Source organism: Lontra canadensis, unplaced genomic scaffold (assembly GCF_010015895.1).
Source record: "Lontra canadensis isolate GAN:19392208 unplaced genomic scaffold, GSC_riverotter_1.0 scaffold35, whole genome shotgun sequence".
Lineage (NCBI taxonomy): Eukaryota > Metazoa > Chordata > Mammalia > Carnivora > Mustelidae > Lontra > Lontra canadensis.
The window spans coordinates 13,978,151-13,993,962 of NW_022631029.1; the positions used below are offsets into that span (position 1 = coordinate 13,978,151).

Consider the following 15,812-nt stretch of genomic DNA (forward strand, 5'->3'; position numbering starts at 1 on the left):
TTCCTGCAATTTCATTACAGGAACTAATAAGTCTCCATTTTTCATCTATATAGGCTTTTTTTTTTTTTTAAGATTTTATTTATTTATTTACTTGACAGAGAGAGAGATCCCAAGTAGGCAGAGAGGCAGGCAGACAGGGAGGAAGCAGGCTCCCCGCTGAGCAGAGAGCCCAATGCGGGACTCCATCCCAGGACCCCGGCATCATGACCTGAGCCAAAGGCAGAGGCTTAACCCACTGAGCCATCCAGGCACCCCACACCTATATAGGCTTAAAAACTTTTCTGTCACTACTTTGGAGTGTTGCCCAATACTATTAGTAAGTAGGTTTTTTCATTCTAATGTGTAAGGTCCTTTAAGATCTCATTTCACTCCACTGAAATGAACCTATTTTTCTGGTTATCATGACTTATAATTATTATGAAAAATATTATCAATTAATAATTTTTTATTTTATCAGTTAGGAAGGTATTGAGCTGCCCAACCAACAGTGACTTAGACCACTAGTGGTTATTTTCTCATATGACTAGAGGGCTGGAGGCCAGCCCCTGTGGGTGCTACTGCAAGTGCTCAGTGAAGGTAGGACATAGTCTCTGTGCTTTAGTCTCTGTGCTTGGCATGGCCAAGCATGGTTACTACACAGCTGTCACAGCCCCAGGCAACAAATCAACACTTAAGACAAGAAGAAGGGGGAAGGAACATTGCTGGTGACATTTACAAAAAAAGCTTTCCCAGAATCTCCCACTTGGGTTTCATTGGCCAGTTACATGAGGCAGAAAGGGAGAAGCCTGATGCTGAGCCATTAAATAGGCATCATGAGGGGACTCTGAAAGGCCCAGCCACTGAAGGAATTGGTTACACTGAAAGTGCCATCTGCCTTCACAGGTTTCAAACTTTAATATCTTGCTTCTAGAGCTACTCTTGAAGCAGTCTTTTCCAAAGTGTGGCCTTTATTTGCTTAAAGAATATTTATAGTTTATGACAAATAAGGTTATTAAAAATATATATTAAACTATGTGCGTGTGTGTGTGTATGTATAAAATAACATCCATATGTTAACCTATATAGCTATATATATATATGAGACTTGGAAGGGAGTATATACCCCTGACCCCACTGACTTTGGGCTTGGCCATGTAACATGCTTTGGGCAATATGTGAGTAGACTTGATATAAGCAGAGGCTTTAAAAGTGTTCTGTGTGGTTTGGTTGGACTCTTGGCATCTATGATCCACCATAAGAGGAATTACTGAATAGATTCTGTCCCAAGGAGAATATGGACACATGCAGAACATATCTGAAGCCAACTTTCAACCTCCAGCCTGGTGTCAAAAGTCCAGCCCTACCCAATTAAGTTGCACCCAACCTGCAGATACATGAGGGAGAGGTAAATGCTTATCTTTTTAAGCCAATTAGGTTTTGGAATGGCTTGTTACACAGCATTACTACAGCAATAGCTGCTCAATATATAGATGCTCGGTTTAAGATAAAGTTTCATGGTCTTTGCTGGGGTTAAGCAAACTTAATGGATTTTTTTTCCTTTTTTTTTTAATTTATTTTGGAGGGGGGCGGCAGAGAAAAAATCTCAAGCAGACTCTCCACTGAGTATGCAGCCTGACACGTGGTTCAATCTCACGACCCCAAGATCAGGATGTGAGCCAAAATCAAGAGTTGGACGCTCAACTTCTCAACCAACTGAGCCACCCAAGTGTCTTCTTAATAATCATTTTTTTAGGGGCGCCTGGGTGGCTCAGTGGGTTAAGCCTCTGCCTTCAGCTCAGGTCATGATCTCAGGGTTCTGGGATCGAGCCCCACATCAGGTTCTCTGCTTGGCGGGGAGCCTGCTTCCCCCCTCTCTCTCTGCCTACTTGTGATCTCTCTCTCTTTCTGTGTGTCAAATAAATAAATAAGCAAATAAAATCTTTAAAAAAAATCATCATCATCATTTTTTTAACTGCAAGAGTTAGAGCATTTCATTTCACATGCTGATATATCATATGTGTTTGTTAGGGCTGCCATAACAAAGAATCACGAACCAGGTGGCTTAAACAACAGAAATTTATTGCCTCATAGATCTGGAGGCTAGAAGATCCAGATCAAGGTATCAGTGGGGTTGCTTCCTTCTGAGGACTGTGAGGGAAGAATCCAGACCTCTTTCCTTGGATGGTAGGTAGCCATCTTCTCCCTGTCTCTTCATGTGGTCTTCCCTCTGTTCATGTTTATGTCTGTGCCCAAATTTCCCCTTTTGGTAAGGACATCAGACATACTGGCTTAGTGCCCACCCAAATGACCTCATTTTAACTTGATTACCTCTCAAAAGGCCTTATCTCCAAATAAAATCACATTCTGAGTTACAGGGGATTAAGATTCTGACATATCATTTAGAGGGGAACATAATTCAACCCATAACATTATGCATTATGGATTTCCAGGATAGGAGTATCTAGTATGTCATGTCTCAAGTTTATTTGACTGGGAAACCCCCTCTGGAAAGTATTGCTTCCCTGGAAATACTTTGGAAAGGTGGCTTTGATGGATCCATGGATCTCAGATTCAGAGTAGCAGGAGGAATGGAGTCTGAAAGAAGGCACAGGGATAAAACGGGTCTATCTGAACAGTGAATATATTTAAGTCCCATCGACAGACTGGATGGATCTGGACACTGCAAGGCTGAGTCCTTGATTTCACAAACACCCAGTACTCAAGGGGACTGCAGCTGCATTTAACTATTAGTGGATGCCCCCTTCACAGTGCAGCTCACCATCTTCCCAACAGGAAATAGAATGAATTCTACCACCTTCTTCCAACTGGCACAGCTCTTCCTATCTGGACACTCCCAGTGACAGCAGTATTTCAGAACAGAGTTTAATGACCCCTGTTGAAATGGCCCTAGAGTTAATCAAATAAAACAAAAAAACAATAATAAAAGAAACATGGAAATGTGACCTATCTCGACCTGTTCAAGTTATAAGCTCAGAATGAGAACCAAAAAAATCATACATTGACACTAGCTAAAAAAAACTCATCAAAACCCCATACTAATATTGATTTAGAGTAGATTATTTCCTATTGTGTTAAGCCAGAAACAGAAATGATCACATAACCATTGCTTCAAAGCCATAAAACTCCCCAGGCAGGTTTACTTACACTTCTTAGGTTACGTTTCCCAGTGACCTTGTCCCACTTCTTCGTGCACAAGATGGGTAAATATTAGATCGAGTACAATCTCCCAGCGTGTGATGCTATTTATATTCAAGCAGATCCTTGGCTAGCCATGCACATGTTAGGAAAACATCTCAAAACTGCTTAATACACATCTAATTTAGAAAAAGTAATCTATTAGAAATATAAAGTTAATAACTACCCAAAAAAATCCAGGAATATGAAAAGTCAATAACTTATACGCATCAAACTGCAAGACATAAGTCCTTATGAACTTTCTGAAAATTTCTTCTCTATCATGTTTTCCCTCTCTGATCTCTATCATGCAAGTAAATAGAATGAAGGGGTAAAGAAAAGACAATTGTATAAACTTTAAGAGAATATTAGGTCACTTAACTTTCCAGGAGTTGGATTCTCCTGCCCTCAACATCCACCCCAACTCCATAGGCTATTACAAATAATAAGGGGGATACCTCAAGTGGCAGCCAAACACCCACTCCAAATCTTTTCTTCTCACCTCTCCCCAAATCAGTCTACAGGGGTGACATTGAGAGCAGAGGCTATGGGTTCACACCATTTCAAAGAACTAGCCGTCATAATACTCCACCACCCTCTTCCTCCATTCAAGAAAGTACATCATGAAGCAAAAAGCACAAGTGATAACATAAGGGTAATTGCAGCCATGCACTCCAGTGATTCCAAATGCCAATACTACAACTCTTGGTGGTCCCAAATTTATTTCTGTTCATGCAGATCTACGTGGCTGAGAAGTACCACCTTGGAGAGAGTCTAGGGGATAGAAGTGAGGAGTCTGGATAGGCGTCTGGGGTGGAATACCCATCCAGGAACCTGAGTATCTATCCTTTGCCTGTATGATATTTGGTCACAGCTCCCTACCCAATTGCCCCCAAGGCTGCAAATGTCCTGCCCTTTCTATAACACAGGAAAGGTGTTCAACATCCTCTCTTAGATCAGGAGTTGGGTTCACCTCCCCTGGACAGAATCACTAGAACTTCAAAATATAGTACAAAAGAACTGATGAGTGGTTTCCCTCTTCAACACTGCACATAAGAGTGAAAGGTTTGTATTAGTGACCATTAAGTACACAGAACCATGAATCTCATACACAAGAGCACTTGAGCTTCCTGACCTCTACCCTATGATGGACCTGCTTCCCATTTGTATTCACGTAGTATAGTTCAAATTGTTTTAGATCATCTGAATTTATGCTAGCAAACTTCTAATTATCCAAATAGACACTGGTTGAACTACATTTGTAGATGCAGTCTCTGGTTGTTGTGCATAAGAAACCACAGTCAAATGTTCCCCATCGGCTTTACATTTTTTTCTTTCATATAGAAAAATTTTCCATAATTTTTTCCTCTAAAGGGAAATTACAGTCAGTAATGGTAAATGGTCGGAATTCTAAACAGCACAAAAAACCTCTTCTAGGAAAATGAAATTAATTCCTAATTAAGAATAAAAATTCCGCCCCCCCCCAAAAAAAAAAAGAATAAAAATCCCTAGGGACACCTGGGTGGCTCAGTTGGTTAAGCTGCTGCATTCGGCTCAGGTCATGATCCCAGGATCCCAGGGGCTCCCGTCAAGGAGTCCCGCATTGGGCTCCTTGCTCAGCAGGGAGCCTGCTTCTCTCTCTGCCTCTGCCTGCTGCTCTGCCTGCTTGTGTTCTCCCCCTCCCTCTCTCTCTGACAAATAAATAAATAAATAACATATTTAAAAAAAAAAAAAAGAATAAAAATCCTAGGGCACCTGGGTGGCTCAGTGGGTTAAGCCTCTGCCTTCGGCTCAGGTCAGGATCTCAGGGCCTTGGGATCGAGCCCCGCATCAGACTCTCTGCTCAGCAGGGAGCCTGCTTCCCCTTCTCTCTCTGCCTGCCTCTCTGCGTACTTGTGATCTGTCTTTCAAATAAATAAATAAAATCTTTAAAAAAATAAATAAATAAAAATACGTTAAACTAAATCACATTCTTAGTCACTCTATCAGAACAAGTCATTTTTTTTCATCTAACATATATGATCTTCCCATTAAACTAAGATTACAGTCACAGTTCAGTGTTCCTGTAAGGAATAGGTGAACATTAGTTAAGTCCTAGACATTTCCATGAACTAGACCAAAGCCTTGAAGACCAGCTCTCATTAACTAGCTGTGTGAACTTAGGCAAGCTGCTCATTCTCTCTACATTTATTTTTCATCTGCAAAACAAGAAAAAGTCTAGCACCTACTCAAGGTGACTAATGCAAACAGTAAATAAGCTAATATACACAAAGCTCCAAGAACAATGCTTGACACATAGTAAGCCCCCAACAGAGGTCTACTGGTCGCGGTAGTAGTAATAATAGAAACAGCAGCAACAGCAGGAGTCTAGATTGTTCCCCAAGCTTTATTTCATCTAGCTCCACTTTTTAACGAACACCAAAACCCCACTGGTAGAAATTTCTAGATGTCCTTCATATCTTACTCTCCTCCCTGGAAAAAAGAGAGGACTATACTGTAACTCCCAATCCCTTGCAATTGGGTCACTTCCAGCCCAAGGAACTGAGGAGCCAATGTGCCATCTCCACACACCCTCTTCCTCTGGTGTGACAACTCCTGAAGCCATGTGCCAAGATAGAGAAAGCTTGAATCCTGAGTCACTGCCTAGAGGAGGGCTGCCCTGGAGTCACCTGACCTACTTCATATTTCCAGTGAATAAGAAGAAATCTTGATGTGTTAAGCCACTGAGATTTGATTGCTGCAGAAGGATCTACCCTATCCTGACCAATAGGTACTCATATACTCCTAAAACAGATCCTGACGTAATTCCTACAGGAGAAGAAGTGCTTCAATTTTTATTTATCTATTTTTTTTTAAAGATTTTATCCATCGATTTGACAGAGAGAGATCACAAGTAGACAGAGAGGCAGGCAGAGAGAGAGAGAGGGAAGCAGGCTCCCTGCCGAGCAGAGAGCCCGACGCGGGACTCGATCCCAGGACCCTGAGATCATGACCCGAGCCGAAGGCAGCGGCCCAACCCACTGAGCCACCCAGGCGCCCCAGTGCTTCAATTTTTAAAAAATAACTTGCTTTTTGTCAATCTTTATATTCTTTACTTTGTAATACTACCTAATACTGCAAGTAAATTGACTTTTCAAACTCTCCATGCTGCTTCCTCCTTTTGCATTTTTAGTCTAAAAAAGAAAATGATTATATTTTAATTATATTTAATAGAAAGGTTAACACTGGAGCTTTTACTGGATATGTCACATGATCATAGGGCACCCATAGTACCTAAGGTAGCCTATGATCATAGTATTTTCCAGAACTAGGAAGGGGTACTAGGAGCCCCCTCAAGTATTCACTTATTTCTGGCTTACAGCAACTTGGGACAGTTAAGTAGGATTATGGATATTTAAACTAAACTAACCCTTACAAAATAGACAAGGGGTTTAAAATGCTTTTACAACAGCATGAAGGTTTTGTTTGTACATTAAAATGTACCTCAATATGTCATTTATTTTATTTTGTCAACAACTTCCATACATATTTAATTCTGTGTGAATGTCGGAAAAGACACGTAATAGATTGGCATAATAGCACATCATGTAATTTATAAGTAAACATACATGTGTAAGTGAGAGTCTGTGCTCAAAAAAAAATTTAATGATAGCAACATAAGATAAAAGTAATTTTTGAGCTGACAGTTTAAAGAATGGCTTTCAAACTTTTTTGTCATTACTTGCATGATTCCTAAATAGCTGTAACCATTTTTCCAAAACAACTAAATAAGAAAACCAGTACAGAATTAGGGAAATACACATAGCAGTGACAGGTTCATAAAGACATCACGAACCAGCAAAGTCAGGGGGGGAAAGCAGAAATGATAGTAAAGAGCATTAATTTGATTTAGGACCGAAGAACAAAACTTTCTGTTCCAACTAAGAATCACACTTTCACATCTGAAAACCAGCAAAGACTCTGTCAGATAGTCAAAAGGATAAGGTGATTGCTTTCTACACATAGAAGAGAATGAAGAACAGATTCTCACAAAGATCAGAAATGCTTCTAAAGATACTTGGACTCCAAGGGGTGGTATCCAGGGCAACAGATAGGAGGGCCAGCAGACAACCCCAAGAAAGGCAGAGAGCTTCGTGAGGCCAACATCAAGACCAATTATCAAAGAATCACAAGGTCAGCCAAGTTAGAATTATCTCAAATTTCTACAGAAAGTTAAATGATACCCGGAAATTTTTCCACCAAATGCCACAGCACTCTACTCCCCATCTCCTAGCACTTATCTCACTACTCGTAAGAGGTGAAGCTGGGATTTAAGGGATGTCAGACTCCGAGGCCCTTATGAAAACAGGAGCAGATAAATGAGCCCCACAGAATAGGTAGGATTTGGAAATGGAGACTAGTCAACTATAAAAGGGAAAAGGAAGGGAGAGGCTTCCAGAGAAGGGAAACCTTACTCTGGTAGAAAGCTACCAGAGAAGGGAACAGAAAGAGCAAAGAACTGAAGAGGTAAAACCCTGAGTAAGTGCAGGAATCACCAAGTGGGAGTGCAGGTAACACAGGAGATGCGCAGGGAGGAGGTATGAGATAAGGCTGGAAAGCCTGGCTCAGGCCTTCCAAAGTAAGGTGCTGTTGGCTCAGCCAAAATGGCAGAATTCACTCTGAAGCCAATAAGTAATTATTGAGGGCTATAAAGCAGAGAAATGGTGTAACTGAAAGTAGACACAGGGAAAACTAATCTTGCTATAACATGGAAGATAGATCAAAGAGTAAGAAGGTATCTTGCACATAGTACATGCTTATTTAATATGAATGGATAAAGGAAAGACCAGGTCACAAATTTTTTTGTTTCTCCAACCTGGTATCAAACCCATTAAACCCAGTATTACTTAATATTATTTGGTTTGCTGTTTAGAGAATAAACTCCACTCATTCTAGAAAGAAATAAAGTTGCTCTCACTTCAAAAATAAATCAATTCATCAGTCAAATGTGGCTCTTTAAATGTTGCTGTTAAAGTGTCTACTCTTGCAAAAATTAACATTTTCCTCTTCGATGCAGAGGGAAGTACATCTGAGCTGCTGTTGTTACTGCTGAAAGAGAAAAAAAAATAACCAAGTATAAAAGTTAGGCAATAAAGAATGATTCCCCCTCTTCTGCAACAGTGTGAAAAAGTTAATGGAAAATAAGATCAGAAGTTATAATTTCATATTGCTTGTATGACCTTTTGTAGTCTCTAAGTCAAACACGTCCTAAACCATAGCTTTCTTGATGATGCTGAACTTTCTTCCGCATAGGTCGTGGTGCCATCTGCAAAGCATCAACTACTCAGTGAAAAGCCAAGGCAGAAAAACACAGAGATGAGTCATAACCTACCTGATTTTCTTCATGGGACACCCTCATCTGTTCCTTGAGAACGGACATTCGGGCTGCCTCTTCTTTCCTCAAGACTCTCTCCTTTTTGAGCTCAGGACTCCAGAAGGTCTTGATACTGTTCATGGAAGATCCTAACTTGCTGTCTTTGATGTCTAGTTCTTTCCGGAGGAGGTCATTCTCTCTCTGAAGTTCCTTGAGCTGAGCTTGAAGGTCTAACATTGTGCTGTCCCTTACCTGCCTCAACATGGAAGGGACCTGATGGTGGTGATGATGGGATGAGCTAGTCAGACCACCATGTTGATCCGTGTATGAAAGAACATCTGTGTGGGAAAGTCCAGCAGAAGCAATATTGGGACTACTCCCCATGGCTGTGACTCGGCCTCCATATACAGCTCGATTTGTGGCCCTTCCCAGAGTCATGGTGCCCTTTGGGTAAGTTGTCGAAGCCACCCCTTCATGATCACTCAGGTACATAGGTCCAGACGTAGCATAGGCTGCATTAAGGGACTGGATGTTCTCCATGGACAGTGTCTTGCCTGTTCCTCCACCTCCCCCACTGCTTGTTCTTCTGTGGCCCAAACGAGGAGACCTTGGCAAACGAGGAGATCTGGAAGGACTACCTTCCAGATTGGTAATTGTTCTTGCACTTCCATACATTTTTCTTCTATTATGAGGTGCTATTGAAGAGAAGGAATGTTATACTAAGTTGGGGGTTAAGCCAGTATTTCGACTATTGGCCAGAATTTTCAATGCATTCTTTTCACAGTCTGTACCAGAAAATGACTCCAGAGGATCTGAAAAATGAGAAAAAAAAAAAATAATCAAAAACAAACTCCTTTAGAACTCTGAATATATTATATTTTTAAAAATATATTGATAGGTCAATGATGATAATGACAGATACAAGAACAATAGATAGCCACACCCATATCCATTTTTTTTTAAGTAGTCCCAAACTTTATTTACTACATGTAAACATTTTATCTATTTCCCCCACCCAAATCCCAAGCAAGCTCAAAAGTTCTCAGAGCAAAGAAGCAGCTCATTTTTCCTCAGGAAAATGATGCTCTGCATTTTGGTTTGTGCTAAGTGACAGCTGGGACTTCCAAAAAATTCACCATAGAATTCTTCATCATAGGGAAATTTGCTATAAAATACTCCATCCTAGGGGCATGGCCCCCATACACAAGTGGCTTGACAGTGACTCTGAGAAGCTTTTTCTTCCTAGGACGTCACATAATAGTCAAGCATGTTGTTACTTTTCACCGCTGTACACATTCCAGACATCACTAATCCACCACAGTCCTCATTTCCGCTAAGGCAGGAACTCTTCTCTCCATAACACTCTAGAGGGTTTACCACCAATCAACTCATACTGGCTCAGGAGTGAACCTATTGGCCATTTTGGAGCTAGAAGAAAAAAAAAGGAGGCTCGACCATCAAGACTCCTGTACATCTAGCCAGATCCTAAATGCTATTACCAGAGAAAATGGTAGTCCTGTCTTTTTCTCCCTTCACACACTTCTTTCAGGCTGGTGTTTTGGGACTTCTTTTCCATTCTGGTTGACCTAAACAATCACTCCACACTAATTCACACCTGAAGAGAAATGGCACAAGGGAATAGTAGACCATGTTAGAGCTCCTGGGCCCATACCCCCTGGAGAAGAGTAGTAGAAGCTCCCTGTCATAGTCACTCAAGAACTTTGTTGCAGAATTTTATGTAGCTGGGATACAGGGTTGTGATTATCCCTTCAATGTTGAGCCCAAATGGCCTTATTGTGGTGCATAATGGCCTCCCGCTCTTCCTTTGAGGATATGTTTAGTATACTTTATTTTTCTTCATGTTTTAGACACTAAGACCACAGATTTTGGAGAAGGGCAAACCAGGGTTCAAATTTCTATTCTAACACTGACTACCTTAGTGACCTTAGGTTAGGGATAGGCATGTGGTCCACACTGGCCCCAAAAGAGTTACACCATACTTTAGTTGGAACAATTGGGAAAGACAAGCTCTTTTGCAGCTAGAATTACTTGCTTTTGAGATGGAGCTTCAGAGGATCTCCATATGGAAACGGCTGCCTAGGGAGTGAAGCTAATGCAAAGGAAAGCAGAGCCAAACTTCTTTTTTTCCCCAAGATTTCATTTATCTATTTGACAGAGAGAGAGAGATAGATAGAGAGAGAGCACAAGCAAGGGGAGTGGCAGACAGAGGGAGAAGGAGAAGCAGACTCTCCACTGAGCAAGGAGATACATGCAGGTCTCCATCCCAGGACCTGGGGTAATGACCAGAGCTGAAGGCAGTTGCTTAACCAACTGAGCCTCCCAGGCACCCCAGAGCCAAACTTTAGAGTATGAAATCAAACCAAGTGACATCACTTGATACCCTGGATCTAGCATTCACTGAAGGTACATCTACTCCAGACCATTTTAGCTACACATGCCAGGCAGACTGACTGAATTATTGACCCCAATTCGTCACTCCTTCTTGCATCTACGTCCTTGGCAGTGCCCTCCCAATCTGACTCTGAGTTCACTCATATGCTTTGTTCTGGCCAATAAGGTGGTAGCATATGTGAAGGAAGCAGAGGCCTAAAGCAGCTCTTGTGTATCTACTTTCTTGCTCATTTTCCTCTGCAACAGTAATTAGAATATGCCCAGTCTTGCTTGCTGGAAGATGAGAAAACGAAATAGAGTCAAGATGTCCTGGCCAACAGCCAACCAACCCCAAGACATTTAAGCAAACCCACTCAAGATGAGCGGAGCTGCCTAGCCAACCCGCAGCTGACCACAGAGGCATGAGCAAGTCCAGCTGATATCCAATGAGCCCCATACACTAATGGACAAAACAAATACTTCTTATTATGTCAATGATGTTTTGCAGCTGGATGTTCTGCAGCATTACTGCAGCAACAGACAATGGATACCTTCACTCATAAGTTTCTTTTTTCATTACATTCAATTCTACTTGGGGTATCTGTGCTTTACATCCTGAAAGTCCTCATATACAGTATGAAGAAATATTTTCCATAAAGTCTCCTCCTTTCCCTAAAAAGTCCCAAGAGTTACACTCATCTCTAACTAAGGAACTTAGTTTCAAATGTTTACATTACTTAGAGCTATATTTTATTTTACTTGAAAATACACAAAAATCATTTTGTATCTAAGATTTTTGCATGATAATCTGTTCTGTAGAAAAGGAAAATCAACAGTTCCAACAATAGGATTCAGTTACATAAATGATGAAAGAGACAGACTGACGGTAGATAGAATAATGTAACCATAACATGAATATTTAATGAGATGGAAAGATATTCGTGACACACTCGTCGGGAACGACTACAAAACATTTTTTGACTTACATAAAACACACATACATACATACTACTTAAAGAGAAGACTGGGACAACACACATAAAACGTTATCAAGTGGTGGGATTCCAAATGGTTTTCATTTTCTTTGGCTTATTTGTATGTGTGAAAATTTCTATAATAAAGATCTTTTAGATTGTCTTTTTAGTTTCTATTTCATTTGTTTGGCCTTGTGACTACTTAGACCAGCATCTCCTGCAGAAGTGACACTGTTCCAGCTCTGAGCTTTGCTCTAAAAGGCCTAGCAGCCCTAAAAAAACAACAGAGATTTAAGGTCCAAGCTATCTTACTGGAAAGAGAAGTCACACAAAAAGATCCCAGAAGAGAACCCTCCTACACTGTTGGTGGGAATGCAAGCTGGTGCAGTCACTGTGGAAAACAGCATGGAGGTTCCTCAAAAAGTTGAAAATAGAGCTACCTTATGACCCAGTGATTGCACTACTGGGTACTTACCCTAAAGATACAAAAGCAGTGATCCAAAGGGGCATGTGCACCCAAACATTTATAGCAGCAATGTCCACAATAGCCAAACTATGGAAAGAGCCTAGATGTCCATCAACAGACGAATGGATAAAGAAGACATGGTATGTGTGCATGTATATATGTATATATGCATATGTGTACACACACACACACACACACACACACACACACACACAGGAATACTATACAGCCATCAAAAAGAAATCTTGCCATTAGCAACAATGTGGATGGAACTAGAGGATATTATGCTAAGCGAAATAAGTCAATCAGAGAAAACAATTATCATATGATCTGTCTGATATAAGGAATTTTGAGAGGCAAGGTTGGGGGGGGTCATGAGGGGAAGGGAGGTAAAAAATGAAACAAGATGGGACCGGGGAAGGAGACAAAGCATAAGACAATCTTAATCTCAGGAAACAAACTGAGGGTTGCTGGAGGGCAGGGGGGTGGAAGGGGTAGGGTGGCTGGGTAATGGGACACTGGGGAGGGCATGTGCTATGGTGACTGCTGTGAATTGTGTAAGACTGATGATTCATAGACCCATACCCCTGAAAAAATACATTTTATGTTAATTTTTTAAAAATCCCAGATGAGACATCACATGAAGAGAGCTACAAGAAGGAGAACCAAAACATTCCAGCTAAAAGCCAGCACCAAGACACCAGACTGGTGAGACAGGCCTCTTAGACCATCCAATCCAGCTGCCATCTAAAATTAGGTATATGAGTGACAGCCAACACTGTGTAATAGAAGGACCGCCCAATCAACCCGAAGAGTGATAGGAAATACAGGAGATCAAAATAATGACTGGTTGGAGTTCTGACCCTATTAGAATAAGAAATAACTATAATTCTGTATTTATTTTGCGAACACTTAACAGAGAAGTCAGAATGACAAAAGGAATACAGGTCCATCATCATCAGTCTGTGTGTCTAAGAAATGAAGAAACAGGTAGAAGTTGGTTACTCCCAGAGCACACCAGACAAGAGTTATGTACAATTCCACAGAACTTATTAAATCAAAGAGGAATTTCAGGGACCATCAAAATGATAACAGAATAATTTCTTTACCAGTACACATCTTCTTAACAATAAATCATCATTAGCAACCTAAGCCTGGAACTTTATTTGGAAATTGCTCTCTTTCTCCACATTTGTAAAGAGAGGGATGGTTTCCTGGAACAACGTTGCCCTTATACATAGCTGCAGCACACATGGTGATGTTCTTCTCACAGATGAGGCAGGCCCAGTTGACAAGGTAAGCCAAGGTGAGTTCCCATGGCTGTCATGTCCTCCTAAGCCTCATGATTCTTATTTGTTCTACTGAGTCACTCACAAACCCCCCACCCCCAGCTGTGTTTAAGTCTCCTGATATATTTTTAGGTACTTTGTTTTGACACTTGGGCTTTTTTGGGTTGTAGTCTCCTAATTCTCATCTATCCTAATTCTTGTCTAATTTTTTTGTTGTTGTTCTGTAAAATGAATCTCTGAGAGACAGCAAAGAGATCAACTTTATTCAGCAATCAATAATGCAATAATGCCTTCTATTTCCAATGACTGACTTCAAGGTAACCATTTCTAAGCTTTTCCCCCTACCTGTGAATGCATTACAGAAAATAAGGTCAAAGTTAAGATCTTACTGTTTCAAATACTATTATGAAGCCAAGATAGGCTCAGTCATTGAGCTTTCTTGTAAACTCTTAAAAACACCTGCTTTCTTATATAGTTGTATATAAGGATAAATTATTAATTAGATTAAACTGAGCACAGAAACAGACAAATGCTGCTGAATACAACACCAAAGAAATTAATTGCATGACACCTTTCACTTCAAAAGGACCTCATGAAAAAAATTCAAAGTTTGAGGGTAAGTTCCATTTAAGGCTCAAAAACAAAATCAAGTCAAAGATGCTATTATAAACCTATATGAATACTTTCTCTAATTGCATATGGATTCATAAATAAAATATACACTCGTCCACTCATTCTTTAAAAGGTTTATGGACTCTTGATCTTTAAGCTCAGGGGGAAACAAGGTGGAGAGAGCCTTGATTTCTGTCTACCTCAAGTGTCTCAGACTATCATGGTCTGGAATGGTCTATTTTAAGACAAAAGCACTTCCTGCTATCTGCTCTAAATTAGGTTAAGTTTATTTCCACAGATCTCAGCCTCAGCCCATCACCTGAGCCCTGCTGACAGAACGTGTGAGCTGAGATCATCAGTATCTCCCAAGATTTAGCCCAAATTAACATATCCTTTTTTTTTCTTCTCAGCATCCCTAAATTTTAAAATATTTTGTGTCACAGAGTACAGTTACTTCTGAAATTCTTCTAGAGGAAGACAGAGTGTAGGAAAAAATCTCAAGCAAGACGCAGCTGCCCAGGAGCCAGATGCTGCCTGCAGATGTGTTATATATGGCTAGCCCCGTGTTCTTTAGGATTTTGATCTAGTTGCCAACAGGGAGAGATACAGACATTTCACATTAGAATACAGATTGCAGCATCTCCTGAAAATCCCGAAAATCTGACACCATGAAACCCATCTCACCACACGACAACAACTGGTTAGAGCCAGCCAGCAGCTACTCCTTCAAGGGAGACCATGCCACCTCCAGTTTGCCACAGTCCCCTCCACTCCTAATGGCCTTATATTAAGTCTGATTCCCTCTTTTCATGTTTGTCCCTCTAGGCATTTACATTTTATCAATCTTACCCATATAAAATACCTTTTTTTTTAAAGAGTTTTTAAATTTATTTTAGAGAGAGTGAATGGGGGGGAGGGGATGGAACAGAGGAAGGGAGGGAGGGGGGAATATCAAGCAGACTCTGCACTGAGTGGGAAGCCTGACATGCAGCCCAAACTCAGAGCCCGGAGATCATGACCTGGACCGAAACCAAGAGTCAGACACTTAACTGACTGAGCCCCTAAAACATTTTAGAAAATAATTCATTCTCCTTCACCACCCAGTTCGAGTCTGTTACCAAATCCTATCAATTCCGCCTCCAAAATCGGTCTTGATCGGCTCTCTTGTTTGCACTTCTACTGTCTTCACTCTATTGCAAAAATGTGACTGGCTTCAGCTCTCCCATAGACCCCCCCCCAAAAGCATCTCTCCTTTTCTATTCCTCCTTCTGTCTCACACTGCATTCTAAAGTGCAATTCTTAATCACAAAATACCCCCGAACCTGACCCTCTTAAAGCCCTTCAAACCATCTCATTGCTCTTTGGACAAAGACTAAAATCCTTTCCATGGCCGGAGGCCCTACAAGATTTGGCCAATGCCAACAGTTCCAGCCTCCTTTCTTGCCATTCTAATCGCTGACTCTGCCTGAGTCTTCTCTCTGATGTTCAGTTGCATCAAGTCCCTTCCTGACTCAGAGCTTCCTAGTCATCACTTTAGATCACAACATCCAATA

General features: G+C 40.9%; 1 protein-coding gene across 4 annotated transcripts in view; it reads right to left on the bottom strand.

Annotated features, from left to right (window-relative positions):
* Nucleotides 1–15,812, bottom strand: part of ERC2 (ELKS/RAB6-interacting/CAST family member 2) — a 907,860-nt gene that overhangs the window by 868,133 nt on the left and 23,915 nt on the right. For all 4 annotated transcript variants that reach the window (XM_032868346.1, XM_032868345.1, XM_032868344.1 and 1 more), the window contains exon 2: nt 8,546–9,339. In XM_032868346.1, the coding sequence (XP_032724237.1) occupies nt 8,546–9,202 (657 nt within the window). In that variant the 5' untranslated portion in view covers nt 9,203–9,339. The remainder of the gene's footprint in view (nt 1–8,545; nt 9,340–15,812) is intronic.